This window comes from Girardinichthys multiradiatus, chromosome 22 (assembly GCF_021462225.1).
Source record: "Girardinichthys multiradiatus isolate DD_20200921_A chromosome 22, DD_fGirMul_XY1, whole genome shotgun sequence".
Classification (NCBI taxonomy): domain Eukaryota; kingdom Metazoa; phylum Chordata; class Actinopteri; order Cyprinodontiformes; family Goodeidae; genus Girardinichthys; species Girardinichthys multiradiatus.
The window spans coordinates 44,526,501-44,544,616 of record NC_061814.1 but is presented as its reverse complement, the minus strand read 5'-3'; the positions used below and the strand labels follow the sequence as shown (position 1 = coordinate 44,544,616).

The window sequence follows — 18,116 nt, the reverse complement described above, 5'->3', positions numbered from 1 at the left end:
CAGGACATTTTAGAGGCACCCTCGTCTTTCCATGTGGATTTACAAAAAAGCGGTGAATGCGTCAGGAAGAAAAACACACAAAAGACCTTTCCCTTAATCACCTCCTGCAGCAAGATCAACTGCAACCCAAAGTGCCAAAAATGCGAAAACGGACAGAACCAACACCGAGCATCAGAACTGCCTCGTATGTCCTGATGTTTAAGGTGAATACTGATGCACATATTCCTTAAAACAGTGAAGATCATCAATGAGAGCAACACACAACCAGCAGCAGAGGCTGGAGCCGCTAAAGCTCTCAAAACCAGAACCAAACACAGCAAGAAAATCCACACAGATCTGATGTGGTGAAGGGACCTCTGCATGAAACAGGAAGGAGAAGAAGGTTGAAAAAAGAAGCTGAGAGGTGGTGGAATAACTTCTGGGTTAATCAACATCCAGCAGAGGGAGGTGTAATGGAAATTCTTTTATTAAATGTTCCAAAGTGTATGACCTTTAGGTTTACCTCACTCCTCAAAACATCTGTGTTAGAGGAGGAAGCTGAAGTTATCAGAAGTTTAATGGTTAAAACCCATCATTTAGGGTGATGTCTCAGGAAGAGCCGATGGTCTGCTAATAGATAACTTTGTCACCTCTGAACTGAAGGAGGGTCTTGGCCATAAAACACAGACTCTTTGAAGTTGAGATAAAACTGTCATGTTCTGGTATAAATACTGTGTGTAAATGTTGATCAGGGCTCTGCTTCACTGACTAACCTCAGTGTCAGGGTCTTCAAACGCTTAATGCCTTTGAATAAAACTTATAAAGACAAAGTCCGGATTTTCTCTTGTTGTGAGTCAACTTCTCTCCACTTTGATAAGAAAATTCCACTACAGAAGTTAGAGAGAAACATGGAGGAAGAGAAGCTCAGACAACAACCCTCACATCAGCTTGTTTCAAGCCCTGCAGATGTTTCCAGATCTCCAAAACAGCATGAAGGTCACATCCTGCTGCTTCAAAATGGACTCATCATGATGCTGGTGCACCTCCAGGTAGGATGATAAATTATTTCAGACCTAGCATCTTCATGTGAAGAACATAGAGGTAAAACTTTACAGAAACATGCAGGATGAGTATCCTGCTCTGCCAGAAACATCCAAGTTTTATCAGTAAGAAGACGGAGGAGCAGGAGGAGGAAGAGGAGGAGGAAAGGCGAGGAAGAGTAACTAAAAGGAGCAAGAGTTGGACAGCAAGTCGAGGTGTCCCTACCCAGCGTCATGTCCCTTGGCCTGTGATTGGCCGGCGATGGTGTCCATGATGGCGTCCTGAGAGTAGAGGCTGATGGGCGTGTTGTACTGGGCGTGGATGATGGTGGCCTTACCGCCAGGACCAGTCACCTCAATGCTTTTATGGGTGGAGATGGTGGAGTCCTTCAGCACGCTGGGGTTGAAGCCGGCACTGATGGGAGGAACGAGGGGGATGAAGGAGACATGGAGGACAGGATGGACAGTTGGAAGAGAGAAATGAAGAAGAACCATCCAGGCAGATCCATGCTCACAGCAAACACACCATAGGCCCGGTTCATTCAGGAGAATTTAGTTCATCAGAAAGAAGGAACCTCAGCTCAAACCAGGAACCTCAAAAGGTTATCCACAACCAGACCATCAGGATGATGTGTCTTAGAAACAACTAAGACAAGAAGTTGAAGGCTGAGGAGCCAAGACTGAAACTCTACCTGGTTCTGTTCAGTTGGATGTCGAAGGTTTTAGGTCCAACTGCAGCTGGTCAGATCAGTCTGGTAACAGAGTTAGTTTTCATTCTTCATCATGTTCCAAACCTTCCTGGGTTTTTGTTATACACCAACACAAAGCAGAACCAGGAGGTGGAAGGAGAGGGATACATGGTTTTCTACAATCTGAAAAGTGTGGTGAGCATTTGTAACCGGGTGCTCCCTGAGTCAGTACTCAGTAGAACCACCTTGCAGATTCTACTGTTGCAGGTCTTTTGAGGTTCTTCTATACCAACATCTACAAACTGAAAGTTCTACTCATGCTTTGGTATAAAGCAACTCAAGCTCAGTCAGATTGGATGGAGAACATCTGTGTACATCAGCTTTTAGGTCTTGCTACAGATTATCAGTGGGATGTAAGTCTGGACTTTGACTAGGTCATTCTAACACATGAATCTGCTTTGACCTAAACCATCCACTGTATCTCTGGCTGTATGTTCATGGTCGTTCTCCTGCTAAAAGGTGAACCTCCACTCCAGTATCAGGTCTTCTGCAGCCTTTAATAGGTTTTCCTCCAGGATGGTCATGGATTTAGCGCCATCCATCTTATCATCTCTGAGCAGCTTTTCTATGTTTCACTGTGGAGATGGTGCATTTTCAATGTATTCCAGAAACGTTCAGTTTCAGTCTCAAGTGATCAGAGTTCCTTCTTCCATGCGTGTCCTGTGTCCCCTACGAGGTTTGTAGCTCCTAACTGCAAACAGGACTTCTTCTGACTTTCTTTCAACAGTGACTTTCTTCTTGCCACTCATAAAGATCAGATTTGTGGAGAACACTACCTATAGTTGTCCTGTGGACAGATTCTTCTACCTGAGCTGTGGTTGTCTGCAGCTCCTCCAGAGTTATCATCAGCTTCTTCACAGCTTCTCTGATTGATGTTGGTCTTACTCAGCCAGCAATCTAGGTGGATGTCCATGTCTTGGTAGGTCTGCAGGTGGTCCATCTCCATGTTCAGGTGATGGATTGAATGGAGCTCTGGGACATGTTCTGAGCTTGGGATATTATTGTAGAACCTAACCCTGCTGTAAACGGAACCAGAACTTTCTCTCTGACCGGTCTGCTGTGATCCTTGGTCTCCATGGTGCTGTTTGTTCTTGAATGTTCTTGAACAAACCTCTGAGGCCAGAGAAAGAACATCTGGACTCTGGTTACTGATCAGGAGATGAGAGGAGAGGCCAACAGGTTGTGTTTTATTTTCAGGTGTCAGGGTAAAGGGGGCTACATACACATGCTTGCCACACTTTTCAGATCTTGTAAAACCATGAATGATTTTCTGCTCTGTTCTGTGGTCAGAGCTCCTGACCTGCTCCTCGGCAGCTCCACCTGCTAAACCTTCTCCTGATCGTCTCCCAGACAGACGCTGCACGCTGGCAGCTGGTGTAACCAATGAAAACGCTCCTGACTGACGGCGCTAAATAAACGTTGAATTTTTAACTGAATGACAGAAGATTACATTTAACCATCATCTGGAAGAATGTCAGTTTACTGCAGAAATAATCTCATGTTTCCATGTCGTTATCCACGTTTAGTCTTCAGCTTTTAATTCATTTCATTTAAAATTATTCAGTACAAGTCCTCACACTGACCAGAAAACTATTTCCAATTAACAACAAAAGATAAATTTCACCAAATCGTTGCAGTTGTTCCAGACTCAGAAAGGCAAACATGCACCGGTTTAACAGAACATTTCTGCAACATTCATCTGTTCTTCTAACTGTAGAAACTGTTTCACTATTAATAATTATGCAGCTCATGCACTCATGCAGCATGCTGTCTTTAGGGAGGTTTGGGTTTTAATGTGGAGGTGAAGCTAAAACGTTCTGCTGCTTTTGGACCTGATTTGGTGTAAAGCCCCCGGGGTGATTAGTGTGATAATCTGATCAAGAATGTTTCACACAGTGAGACAGAAATAAAGGAATAAAGACAAGAAAATCCCGTTGGATTAAATCCTAACTTGTCTTGGATATTAAAATAATGTTTAATGACCAAACCTTTAAGATTATCTGACCTTTGATTCTGATGATTAAAATCAGACATTTACTTTTAAATTATTTTCATAATACAGTCTATAAACACTGAACTTTGACCTCAGCTTCATGTCAGAACAATCAGCCTGTAAAATACAAACTGCTGTGTGAATTATAATGTGAGTTTCTTGTTCACATCGATAAAACTATCTGCTGAAGGGTTTCTTCAAGCAGCTTCCATGGCACCTAACCCTGTCTGAACTTTATGAAGTTATCTACAACTCAACAGAGGGTTTACAGCCCCATTTCTCCATCTGAAGACACCAGCAGGACCACAGCATGCATTCAAACAACCCAGTAGACACACAGCCAAGGTTCACGCTGCAGCAGATACTAACTTGGGAGGAGCAGGGCAGAAAACCTTCTTGACAAACAGAAAAGAGACAACAGGGAGACAGAAAAGAAAGAAACATCATTAGAAACTGATTTACGTCCTTCAGATGAAGTTAGATGGATGAAGCTCAACATCCTTCAGACAGATGAAGGACTGTAATGTCCTCTCAGTCCCTTCTTGGCTGCAGGGAAGTTGGACCTGTGGGTTAAGAGACGTTGTTCATCAGGAACCTTCAGCTCTTCTCTGACGGTGCTGGTACAACCTTTAATCTACAAGCCTGGAAGAGGCCAGAGATCATGACCTTCCTGCAGACGTCCAGCCGCTCTGTTGCTGCAGACTGGTTAAATTAGCACTTCACTGGGATTTTTCCTGTAATGTTCCCCTCTGTTAGGATTATTCACATCTGCAGAGGCAACTGAGACTGCTGTGCTTTTGTTTTAAATAAGCTCCATAGAAATGTCTGTCTCTTCTTCAACATTGAACGCTCCACTCAGAAAATAGAGCAGCAGGTCTGCTGAGAAACCTACATCCTGAAGCCTGAACATCTGTGCTGAAGGTTGAGGCAGTAGTGTAGACTATGAAGACTGATTACAGGTTGGGGAAGAGTCATTACTGACCAAGGAGTCAAAGTTATTCCTCAGGAAACTCCTGCTGCTGCTGCTCAGGTGTTCAGAGACATACCAGGTGTTGCTCCCCCTCCTGAGGACAGTTAGATCTCCTACATCTGATGGAAGACTCGGTGTGACATTAAATTACTAGTGACTTGTTCATCTCCTGTTCTACCCCAGCTTACAGTTGATGCAATGCAAAGCGGAGTTAAAACTCCGCTCTTGGACTCGTTCTGTTCAGATTAACATCTGATCTTTGTTTCCTTGTGATCTCAGAAGTTAAAGGTTGAAGTGATTAAATGAAAATCAGGAACTGTTTTATTTTATGTGAACTTTCCTTTAAGGGACATTTTTTTGTTTATGTGTGAAGTCAGGATTCTTGTTGTATAAAATATTAAGAAGGTTTAAATAAAATGTGAGATCATTTATACATTTGGAGTCTGACTGCTGGTGATGCTAGAATTGATTTCTGGCTATGTTTATGCAGGACTTTCTGATTGAATATATGTTTAGCTGAATTGCACTCTGAGGCAACAATCATCTTTAATATGAGACATGAATCCTCAAAGTCCATCACAGTATGGGTTCAGTTACTGTGGAGCCTCCTGTGAGGTCACCTGACCTTTAGAAGCATCCTCACAAACCGACAGGTGTTCAGCTTCATCGTTTACACCGAAACTAAATCCCAGCTGAGGAAACCCTGCAGGCACGCTGGGCAGCAGAGTTACTCCTATAATGTGACAGGCAGTAATGTGTCTGCAGATAAACTGTCCTCTTCACTTTAAGATCATAATCCCTGTCATCATCACTGAAGTATGCAGCTGGAATCAACAGCCAAACACTGTGTTAGGCTGTGCAGCTGCAGTGTGTTGTCTGAGGTAAATGGTTTTAACCCTGAATGTTCTGATCAGCCATTGTTTCTCCTCCCTCTGGGTCAGAGGTCAGCGGAGCAGAGGTTCAACAACAGAACAATAAGCTGCAAATCTAACTTCTTCAGGTCTGTGTTAACACGATGCCAGGTTGGAAAGACATCAGCAATGACATTAGAATGAGGAGTCACACTTCAATCCTTGAGGGATGATGTCCTGTGACTTTTCTATGTGTTCCTGGTCAAACAAATCCAAGAGTCCTGCTAATTACCTAATTATGTGATTCAGGTGTGTTAAAGCAGAGACGTGCCTCTACTTTAACACACCTGTTTGACTTTAGAAATGATCTGATGAAGCAACATAAACCATAATAACCTCTGCTCTGATAACCAGCTCTCCATCTTAGAACCAACCTCCTCCTGTTAGTGGTCTTTGTCTCTACGTACCCCACAGGCCGACCCGCCTGCATGGCTGCCATCTCCCTCAGAGTCTCCTCTGAGTACAGGCCGATGGGGGAGTTATACTGCCTCCTCTGACTGGGGCTGACCGCTGCCCCTCTCCTCCCTGGAGAGCCTACCTCTACAGGCTCGGACGAGGCCGATGGGCGGCCATTTACCTGCACCGACTGAGGCACAATATGGAGGAGGAAGAGGAGGGTGAGTCACCGGGGAAAAATAAGGGGGAGGGTGCAGAGAATGTTGGTATCAACTATCTGATGAACAGATTCAAAACAGTTGATGAAGTTTATCTTCACCAGGATTTGTTTTCCAGTTTGAAAGACAAAGATCGCAGTTTAAATGTAAGAACATTTTTATTTAAAATCTATTTTTTCCTTCTATGTTGGTATATTTTATCTTCTACATTTACTTTACTTTACCAGTTATGTTATGTTCAGGATTTTTGGTACAATGGAAATAAAAACTCTAATTGTCCAGGATTTAAGGAGAAACAATATCATAACTTTAATTTAGATTCATTCATTTATTCATTTAGATTAAAACAAAATTTCTCCACTGTTGTTTCAAGGTAAAAAATATCAGTTATAATTGCAGTTGTATTGTTGGAGGATCTTTATGTTCTTTTTTGTAGCCCTCGTTGCACTTTCTCCTGCAGCCAGCAGGGGCAACAGAGAGCTGTGGCCATTCTGAGTGTGAATGTGTCGAGGCGTGTGTGTGTATCAGAACTCCTGTTTACCTCCGTCTGTGAGGACCAGCGACTCTCACTGTTCTGAATGAGGACATTCTGCAAAGAGGGACAAGCTTAAAATAAATAATAAATTGGTTGCTTACAACCAAGTTCATTCATTTAGTCTTTTTTCTGACTAATTTGTTTAGAGGGTTTTTCTGTTCTTATAAATACACTCACCGGCCACTTTATTAGGTACACCTGTCCAACTGCTCGTTAACACAGATTTCTAATCAGCCAATCACATGGCAGCAACTCAATGCATTTAGGCATGTAGACATGGTCAAGACGATCTGCTGCAGTTCAAACCGAGCATCAGAACGGGGAAGAAAGGTGATTTAAGTGACTTTGAACGTGGCATGGTTGTTGGTGCCAGACGTGCTGGTCTGAGTATTTCAGAAACTGCTGATCTACTGGGATTTTCACACACTACCATTTCTAGTGTTTACAGAGAATAGATAAAAAAAAGAGAAAATATCCAGTGAGTGGCAGTTATGTGGGCGCAAATGCCTTGTTTATACCAGAGGTCAGAGGAGAATGGCCAGACTGGATCCAGCTGATGGGAAGGCAACAGTAACTCAAATAATGACTCGTTACAACCAAGGCATGCAGAAGATCATCTCTGAATACGTCAAACCTTGAGGCAGATGGGCTACAGCAGCAGAAGACCAGACCGGGTGCCACTCCTGTCAGCTAAGAACATGAAACTGAGGCTACAATTTGCACAGGCTCACCAAAATTGGACAATAGAAGATTGGAAAAACGTTGCCTGGTCTGATGAGTCTCGATTTCTGCTGCGACAATCGGATGGTAGGGTCAGAATTTGGTGTCAACATCATGAAAGCATGGATCCATCCTGCCTTGTATCAATGGTTCAGGCTGGTGGTGGTGGTATAATGGTGTGGGGGATAATTTCTTGGCACACTTTGGGCCCCTTAGTAACAATTGAGCATCGTGTCAATGCCACAGCCTACCTGAGTATTGTTGCTGACCATGTCCATCCCTTTATGACCACAGTGTACCCATCTTCTGATGGTTACTTCCAACACGATAACGCGCCATGTCATAAAGCATGAATCATCTCAGACTGGTTTCCTGAACATGACAATGAGTTCACTGGACTCAAATGACCTCCACAGTCGCCAGATCTCAATCCAATAGAGCACCTTTGGGATGTGGTGGAACGGGAGATTCACATCATGGATGTTCAGCCGACAAATCTGCAGCATCTGTGTGATGCTATCATGTCAATATGGACCAAACTCTCTGAGGAATGTTTCCAGTACCTTGTTAAATCTATGCCATGAAGGATTAAGGAAGTTCTGAAGGCAAAAGGGGTACCAACCCAGTCCTAGCAAGGTGTACCTAATAAAGTGGCCGGTGAGTGTATATGTATGATATAGTTTTTTTTTCTTTTTCAATGAATAATTATGATAGACAGACATCATAATTATTCATTGGAAAATAATTATTCATTGAATTATTCTTTTTCAATGAATAATTATGATGTCTGTCTATCATAAATGCTTTAGGCAGTAGAAGTGCATGAGGATTAGCAGTGTGTTTGTGCTGATAAAATAGTTTGATGACAAAGAACAGAGAACAAAAAGAAATAGAAACCAAAACACTAAAGTTGCACCAAGGAAGAGTAAAATTTGAAGAATGAAATCCTCATAACAATTAAATGAATGGAGACAACTGAAGGGGTTTTATGAAGATGAGGAGCTGATCTGTGGGTGGAGCTACCTGCTGGTGTGGGATCATGGGAATTGCTGCATCCATTCTTGGCGGCGCCATTGGAATGGGACGCTTCGACCTGAAAAACAATGATGATGATGAAGGTGTTTATTATCCGAAATAAAAATGAAAATGTTTAATGTTCTTCTGCTGATGCTGAAAGTCAAACTCTGAACACAATCAGAAACTGGTTCTTTTTATCTGCAGGAAGCTGATTTATTTCCCATTTGTTTAATCAGAACATCTAAGCAGCACCTGAAGAACAGAACCAACAACAGAAATGTTCTCTCTGTAGCTCCTTTAAGGCCTGATGAAGGTAGCTTTTCACCATCTCCATGTGTGCTGTGAAGGGCCAAGGCAGAGGTCAACTCCTCCCTGTTATACCTTGACTGACCAGGTGAGGCAGTCTCAGCGCAGCATCAGGTCACCCATGATCAGGTGAGCTGGTGCTGCAGATGCAGTGATGACAGATGATTGGTGGATTTGAGACTGAACCACATGGGGAACAACTCTGTGTGGTTTGAATTTGACACACATCATTTGTCAGCATTCAGTGGACGAGTTGGGCTGAGGTGTACCAGGACAGAACCGGTCAGTGGACATCAGCAGAATCTCTTTGTGATTGTGGTCAATTAAATGAGTTCATACATCTGACCAGGATAGCTCTGAGATCTGCAGGTTTACGAACCATGTTCAGTAAAACATCATGAGGTCAGACTGCGTTGACCTCCTTCCAGCATCCTGGTTGCTATGATGGAAACTCTGCTGAGAAGATTGTTAGAAGGTAAACAGAAGGTTACTTTCTGTCCTGCAGAATCACAGCAGCAGCAACAAACTTTAGCTACTCTGCAACAAGTAAGAACTGCAGAAGGTCTAGAGGGAGAAGCTGGAAAATGTATCTGAGAACCTCATGGTCAGAAGCTCCTGTTCCATGTGGACGAAGGTCCTCTGGAGGGAACGGTCAACACCATCTTCAGACAGAAGGCTTAAAAAAGTCACTGCTGCAGCTGGAAAAAATAATTTGTGACGGGGAAACAAAGGCAGGTTGCAGCATGGGACTGCTTGGAGAAGTTGCTCTTGAAGAACATCCAACTCTTTATCCATGGCAGTGCTCTTGGACAGAACTAGGGAGAAGCTCACTTCTTTGGAGGAGAAGCACCTCCACACATGGATTAGATGAAGATGCTTCACTGTTGGCTACATCAAGGACTCATGGTGGCTCTCATCCTTTCTTCTCCAGATGTTTCAAACAATCAGAAGGAGGAGTCATCATTAAAAATACTTCAGACGTCTGCTGCATATCCTTCAACTTGGACAGAAGTAGTGATTCTGTAATGCTCTTCACAGTTGAAAATGGTCCTTCTTCTCTGCAGATGAACCTCTGTGCTTGACGTTTCTGGTGATCCAGAAAACCATTCTTCTGTAATGTTCTCAGCATCAGCGTGCTACACATGAGGTCATTTTAAAGCAAAGCAATGATGCTGCAGCTTTTCTTTGGAGACAGCCGCTGCTAACAGAAGACCTGTTCCTCTGTTAAAGCCACCAGCTGCTGAGGAGATGTTGGTTCATTCTTTCACAGCTTCACCTGCGGTGATGATCTGAGTTAGAAGATCATTTTGGGCTGAATCCAAGGAAAATGAAGCTGCAAACTTAACAGAAGATATTTGTGTCATTTAATTTCTCTACTGTGTTCTTGATGTCCTCAACTGAACCTGAAGCTGTCAGAAATGTTCTTCCTAGAGGTGTTTATCTCTGAAATACAGAAATGTTTCTCCGCGGGGTTTAAATGGGAGGAAAACTGGTTAAGTCCTTACAGCAGAAATCAGATCTTACTTGGTCATGGTGAGTGCCAGGTTGTGATGGGCCATCTTGATTTTGTTTTGGGCCTCCAGGTGAGTCATCCCCTCGGTGCTGATGCCGTCGATGGCGACGATGACGTCCCCCTGGATCAGGTTCCCCTGCGCCGCCTTGCTGGCCGGGGTGATCTGTCCAAACACAAAGACGTTCCCCTGTGAGAACCTGAAGGTGTGATAGATTCCTGCTGGAACACGGAGCACAGGTCAGTGCATACGCCGCCCTGCATTTCTGGATTATTTTATCAGGAACAGCAGGCGGCGGCATTTCCATGAAACAATCCGTGAAATGGGCTTAGAACTAATCAATAAATTAATGATTCATACGTTCAAGGACACAGACTCTCACCGTGTCGGAGGACAGCCTCAATCGGGTCAGTGTGCAGTCGTATGCTACTCATGAAGGGCTGAAAGAGGAGAATTTAATGACAGAACTGGACCAGAAAGGTCACCAGAGGGCATCAGTTCCTTTAAGATGAAGATGGTCTTTTAAAGTGTTGACCTTTAACCTCCAGCATCAACCCTGCATTATCATTACATCATGTGGAAGCATCCTGAGCCTCCTCCAGCGGCTGGTTTCAGGCTTCCTCAGCTTCCGGACTGATTGGTTAAACAGAACCAAAGTGTTGAGTTTAATACAGAATGCTGCTCACTGAGCCAGAACAATACCAGGCCTGTCGGGCCAGCAGAACGGCCTAGTTTCCCAGCAGCCTCTCACAATGACCCACATACGTGTTACACTCATCATGGTTCACATTTCTAAGCTGCCAGGGCCTCTCCTACATTAATTGAGGGTCAGAGGTCCAGGAACTCTGAGGGATCGGGTTGTGGTTCAGCTCAGCATGTTTTTATAGAACCGGTTTACTTCCTGTGTTTAAAGGGTTCACTGCAGGTAAGAAAGATTGTATATGACCTTTGGTTAATGTTGGATTCTGTTCTATAGTTTGTAATTTAATTTTATATTCCCTAACATCCCGGGTCATGCTCTGACCCAATCATTTGGAGCCATAAATGTTTTCTATGTGATTCATCCTCGTTCAGTTATTTTACACATTATTCATTTGTCTCCCTGTTTGTTTGGTCATTTAAACCAATAAATTCATTTATTTGGGTTTTATAAATATCTGCAAACAAAGAAGCATCATTATTAAAAATATAACCAGAAACTGAGCAGATTAAAACTGCTGCTGGTTGATCTCTATAAATATAAACCTCGTCTTTATGCAACGTTTTGATGTTGAGCTGAACTTATTTGTACATGTTTGAACCTTAACATCATACCTTTGTGTGGAACATCAATTTCTGTATAATATGAGGTTAAATCAGTTTGCAGCCACATTGTAAAGAGTTGTTCTCTGTTTGGTCGGTTCTAGTCATTTTTAATCTTTGTTTTGTTGATATTATGGTCTGTCTGCATGCCTACGTGCATCAAGCGTCTCTGCAGCCCTGAAAAGAAGCCCTGTCCTAGTAAACACCCAGATGAGACCTTCTTAGATGTCTCTGCAGACCTGGGTAGTTTCAAACTAAGCTGGCTGCAGAGACACACTCTGTGTTTCTCTCAGATCATCCTGACAGGAACATCTGAAGACCTGCTGGTTCATCTGCTCTCAAGGAGACATTCTGGGTCGTTGCTGTAATAATCTTCCCTCTGTGGTTGTTCTTCATCTCTCTGCTTTGACCTTCAGAGACTTGATGGTGATTTACATCCTGGAGATGTTTAATCTAGTTTCTGATGTCTCATTAGGCCATGATCTATGGATTTCCGTCTCAGAGATGAAGGCTTCTGGTTGCTATTTTGCGCCTTTTGAATGAATTTTCTTTCTTTCTTTCTTTCTTCGAATCAATTTCTTCTTAATAATAATATTAGTTATGATGATGATAATTATGTTATTATTATGATGTTTTGTAATAATTATAAATAATAAGCATCAATATTTTCACAAAGCTCTTATTGTACTCATTCAATCCTGACTGGTAATAAAGTCTAACTAAACCACCTCTGCTATGTTCTTCTCATTGAAGGTCTGGTGTGTTTCCTTCTAGATGAGCCCTGAGAACTTCTACGACACCAAACTCCAGAATTCCTCCCAGTCCTGCATCCCTGCAGGTCTAATTTGGGATCTCCGGATGTGAGAGTGTTTGGGATGCCCCTGTGTGCTGCTGTAACAGGATGCAGGAGCTCTCAGAGCACCTGCTCATCTCCATGTGTTACAGCAGGAGTCCAGTTACCAGCTGCTCAGCTTTCACACCCTCCGTAAAACTTTACGGGAGCAGCTGAGGGGACGGCTGGACGGACAGTAGCAGGAGAACCGACGCCTGGGCTGCTGGGCAGAGGGGTCAGTTTGTCTCTGCAGGAACCAACACGTGAGATGCTTTAATGACAATCAATATGAGAGAAACATCTCTGCAGCTAGGATGTGAACGGTGAAAGGTTGTTTTTCAGAGAAATGCTGTATCTTCAGAGATTCTCAGAAACCATCTGAGGAGAAATGAAAGCAGCTGGACTCAACTGAGCTGCAGAATGAAACTTTCTGAAGAAAATAAGAGAAGAAATCAGAGCAGATATTAAAACCTTCCCTCTGAATCAAATATAATCAGTCCAGTTGTCTCAGACTGATGAAGGTAACAGGTCAGAGAACTCATTATCAAGAAAACATGTTCAAATGAAGCTCTGAGCTCTAATAACCCATAAAACACCTCAGAACCTCTGCACAGCAAGTTGCTAAAATGCTCCAAACCTCCAGAAGATCTCAATGTGCAATAAAGAAAACAACATATTAAAGTGACCATATCCATAAACTGTTAGCATTGCCTGATTTCCAAAACCCGATGTTAACCGGACATTTGGACCTGCTGCTGTCAGTCAGCTGTGTTTGAGTGACAGGGAACCATTGATTCTGGCTCTTAAAAATGCTCCTCTGGTACCATAAACACAAACGGTCATGATTTGGGTACCGAGACAGCGCCACCTGGTGCTCTTTTCAAATGTCCTTTTAAAATGGACCAGAGGACCCCTGACACCCTAAGGGGTCAAGGGTCATCAACAGCTAACTACTGATAAACAAGACAACATCAACTTCACAGGATCCATATGTCACTTTACAAAGAGAACCTTTACTGTGAGACCCTCAGACAGTTCTAGGGTTCTACGTATCAGGACTAATAAAACGGGCCTCAGCAGGTTCTAAAATCATATTAATCTAAGCTGAGCAGAATCCACTCTAAAACTTTGACAGTTTGGTCATAAAATCTCCAGAATCTCACCCCAACCCATGGACACCTGCTCCAGGTTCTGACTGAGGTGGATATCAGCAACTGGGACAGAGAGTTAATGAGAATGTGGTTCAGTGGGAAGAGCTCTCAGAACATAGGTCCAATATCTGTGAGTGGGTGAGACCAGGTTGTCACCAACCTGAAGAAATGAATATGAGTGCTGAAGTCATGAGGTACTGAGGACTGGAGCAGAGCTGCCAGGGGTCAGTTCATTATACATGAATCCAAAACAGTACAGCAGAACCTTCAGAGCAACACTTTCTGCCTTCAGACTATATCTTCTGCACAGAACATCCATGCGAGCCATGCATTTTTCACCAGGACTACAGAAAACCACAGAGAAGTCCAGCTGTCTGGTTTAAAGGCTGGAACTTAGAGACCATCAGAAAGCCCGGAAACCTTCAGAACACCTGGAGACCTTCAGATCACCTGGAGACATTCAGAACACCTGGGGACATTCAGAACACCTGGGGACCTTTAGAACTCCTGGAGACCTTCAGATCACCTGGAGACATTCAGAACACCTGGAGACATTCAGAACACTTGGGGACCTTTAGAACACCTGGAGACCTTCAGAACACATGAAGACCTTCAGAACACTTGGAGACCTTCAGACATCCTGGAGACCTTCAGATCACCTGGAGACATTCAGAACACCTGGGGACCTTTAGAACTCCTGGAGACCTTCAGAACACCTGGAGACCTTCAGATCACCTGGAGACATTCAGAACACCTGGAGACATTCAGAACACTTGGGGACCTTTAGAACACCTGGAGACCTTCAGAACACATGAAGACCTTCAGAACACTTGGAGACCTTCAGACATCCCGGAGACCTTCAGAAAGCCTGGAGTCCTGGATCACAGGAAGGACTGAGGAGCTGAATGAAGACTTGAAAGCATTCACAGGAGTCAGCAGGAACCCCATGAGCAGCTGTTAGATCTCTGCAGGGTCGGGGAGGGATGAAGGTATGAAAGCAGCAGCCAGAACCAGACAGCAGAGAAGAAACATCTCATTAACTGTTCCTCAATGAAGGAGCTTCTCCTCAGTCTATAGATCCACATTAATCCTAACTAACTCAGTTAAACAGTTAAAGTCTAAGAGGAGAACTTCAACTGTTCCATCAGAACCAGCATGCAGCTCAGCAATTATTGTTCTGCTGATCCAACATGTTAGTGAGGAGAACTTAGATTCTGGGAGAGTTATGAACCTCCCAGAAGTTACTGTCAAGTTTCACCTCTGGTCACGGCACCATGACAGGCTGAAAGAAGCTGAGAGGAAGATCTGAAGCTCTGAATAAAAACTCACTGATGAAGATCCAGATCTCTAATCTGAACCAGGAGAAGAACCTGAAACTTAAAACTCCATCTGATGTTCCATGGAGGGACACAGGTTTTCATAAAGTCAGAAGAACAGCAGCAGCTTACCGAAGACTGAAGCTCTGAGGTTGTTTTCTCTGAAGTCAACTTGTTCTCCAACTCTCCAATGATTCACATGATGAGAAGAAACAAGATCAGGAGGATTTTTTATCATGTCTTTGACCTTATGACCTTTTAAAGGAAGCTTTAATTCTGGCAGAAACAATGAGCTGGATCTGGACCTTCAGCCAGCAGAGCTGAAGCCAATCTGTCAAATAATAAACAGAGAAAACCTGCAGCTGAGAAGGTCTCCAGTGGTCCAGATCAGTGGAACCTGAGTAGAGCTCCACAAAGACTCGACTTCAAAGTCAGAACCATAAACCAGAACCGAGCAGAACTGCAGATGGTGCAGCTGTTTAAAAATTAAGATGTTCATCAGAACACTCAGCTGCATCTCACAGCTGTAAAAGAACATCGTCAGAACATTAGAACCTAACATCAGACCAATAAAAATGCTTTTATTACAGAAATGTTCTGATAGGATCACATTAGGGTCTACACAATCATGAGGAAGCTGTCCAGTAGATTCATTCTTAAAGACACTGGAGCTCATAAAGAGCTGTAGGGATATTAATGGAAAGTTAAGTGGAAGGAAAACATTTAGTAGAAAAAGGAGTACAAACATTTCTTAGAGCACTTGTTACTGACAAGATATATGGAGATGCTGGTGTTATTTTCCAGTAGGACTTGGTTCTGGCCCACACTGCCAAAGGTACGAAAAGCTGGTCCAGTGACCATGCTAACAACAACTGGTCTGACCAGAATCCCACAGAGAATCTATAGGTTGTTGTCAAGAGGAAGATGAGAGAAATCAGTACCAACAACGCAGGCGAGCTGAAGGCCTCTATCAAAGCTTCCTAAACACCTTAGCAGAACCACAGACTGATCTCCTCCATGCCACGTCACAAAGATGCAGTAATTCATGCAAAAGGAACCCAGACCGAGTATTGAGTGCAGATACTGATCGGAACCTGGCAACCTGTTCAGTAGGACCACATTTCAGGAATAAAACCTTTTTATTGGTCTGATGTAATATTCTAGAAGCTGAATGTTGTGTAAGCCAGAATCATCAACAGTAACAGAAATACAGGGGTTGGAGAATGAAAGTGAAACACCTGGTTTTAGACCACAATAATTTATTAGTATGGTGTAGGGCCTCCTTTTGCAGCCAATACAGCATCAATTCATCTTGGGAATGACATATACAAGTCCTGCACAGTGGTCAGAGGGATTTTAAGCCATTCTTCTTGCAGGATAGTGGCCAGGTCACTACGTGATACTGGTGGAGGAAAACGTTTCCTGACTCGCTCCTCCAAAACACCCCAAAGTGGTTCAATAATATTTAGACCTGGTGACTGTGCAGGCCATGGGAGATGTTCAACTTCACTTTCATGTTCATCAAACCAATCTTTCACCAGTCTTGCTGTGTGTATTGGTGCATTGTCATCCTGATACACGGCACCGCCTTCAGGATACAATGTTTGAACCATTGGATGCACATGGTCCTCAAGAATGGTTTGGTAGTCCTTGGCCGTGACGCGCCCATCTAGCACAAGTATTGGGCCAAGGGAATGCCATGATATGGCAGCCCAAACCATCACTGATCCACCCCCATGCTTCACTCTGGGCATGCAACAGTCTGGGTGGTACGCTTCTTTGGGGCTTCTCCACACCGTAACTCTCCTGGATGTGGGGAAAACAGTAAAGGTGGACTCATCAGAGAACAATACATGTTTCACATTTGTCCACAGCCCAAGATTTGCGCTCCTTGCACCATTGAAACCGACGTTTGGCATTGGCATGAGTGACCAAAGGTTTGGCTTTAGCAGCCCGGCCGTGTATATTGACCCTGTGGAGCTCCATACGGACAGTTCTGGTGGAAACAGGAGAGTTGAGGTGCACATTTAATTCTGCCGTGATTTGGGAAGCCGTGGTTTTATGGTTTTTGGATACAATCCGGGTTAGCACCCGAACATCCCTTTCAGACAGCTTCCTCTTGCGTCCACAGTTAATCCTGTTGGATGTGGTTCGTCCTTCTTGGTGGTATGCTGACATTACCCTGGATACCGTGGCTCTTGATACATCACAAAGACTTGCTGTCTTGGTCACAGATGCGCCAGCAAGACGTGCACCAACAATTTGTCCTCTTTTGAACTCTGGTATGTCACCCATAATGTGTGCATTTCAATATTTTGAGCAAAACTGTGCTCTTACCCTGCTAATTGAACCTTCACACTCTGCTCTTACTGGTGCAATGTGCAATCAATGAAGACTGGCTACCAGTCTGGTCCAATTTAGCCATGAAACCTCCCACACTAAAATGACAGCTGTTTCAGTTTCATTGTCCAACCCCTGTATAACCCATGAGTCTGTAAAGAGTCCGTAATTTATCAGAGAATATTTTATTGTTCTGAGATGCAGCTGCAGCTCAGTCGGAACCAAACTGTCGTCTGCTCTAATGAATGAAGCTTCCCTGGACACTAAACATGAACCAGTCCACATCAGACAGAACCGCAGCTCAGACGTTGGGCTGAATGGACCACCTTGTGCAGATTTCAGAGCAGCTCCTGGGCTGCGTTCAGCCAACAGGAAGTCCAACATGTCAGGATCCCCACAGCAGATGCAGAAGTGAGAACAGACAGGAGGTTTTCCTCTCCAGCTATTCAGAGACGGAGCTCTGAAAACCTAAACCAGCTCCTGTTTTAGAAGCTGCAGCTCTGCTTTCAGGGGCCGCCGGGGGCCACAGAACCACCATGACAGGAAAGAATCAGCAACAGAAAGCTTCAGGAGGAACAATCAATGAGCTTTACAGCAACATGTCACACCGGGATGGGTCTCTGACCCAATGAAGTGCTGGTGGAACCAAAGCTTGATGCAGGATTGGAGGATTTTCTCCTTCATTCAGCATCATAAACTTAAACAATCGGTGTAGATTTAACAAACATCCAAATGTGATGAGTTTAAGGTTTCTGTCTTTGATAAAGATGATTTATTTCCTTCAGGCCAATCAGGACAGAAGTGCGAGAGGAAAAGCAGTTGGTCTTCCA

At 43.7% G+C, this 18,116-nt stretch overlaps 1 protein-coding gene across 8 annotated transcripts in view; it reads right to left on the bottom strand.

The window, feature by feature from the left end:
* The window catches only part of LOC124858836 (LIM domain-binding protein 3-like), a 45,299-nt gene that overhangs the window by 20,025 nt on the left and 7,158 nt on the right, over positions 1-18,116 (bottom strand). For 4 of the 8 annotated variants that reach the window (XM_047351089.1, XM_047351093.1, XM_047351097.1 and 1 more), the window contains 4 exons: positions 10,359-10,510; positions 8,535-8,604; positions 6,798-6,845; positions 6,050-6,228 (listed from right to left, as the gene is read on the bottom strand). In XM_047351089.1, coding sequence (XP_047207045.1) covers positions 6,050-6,228; positions 6,798-6,845; positions 8,535-8,604; positions 10,359-10,510 — 449 coding nt within the window. Of the gene's footprint in view, positions 1-1,245; positions 1,435-4,130; positions 4,157-6,049; positions 6,229-6,797; positions 6,846-8,534; positions 8,605-10,358; positions 10,511-18,116 lie in introns of all 8 variants that reach the window. The other 4 variants (XM_047351090.1, XM_047351091.1, XM_047351092.1 and 1 more) reach the window with 4 other exon arrangements.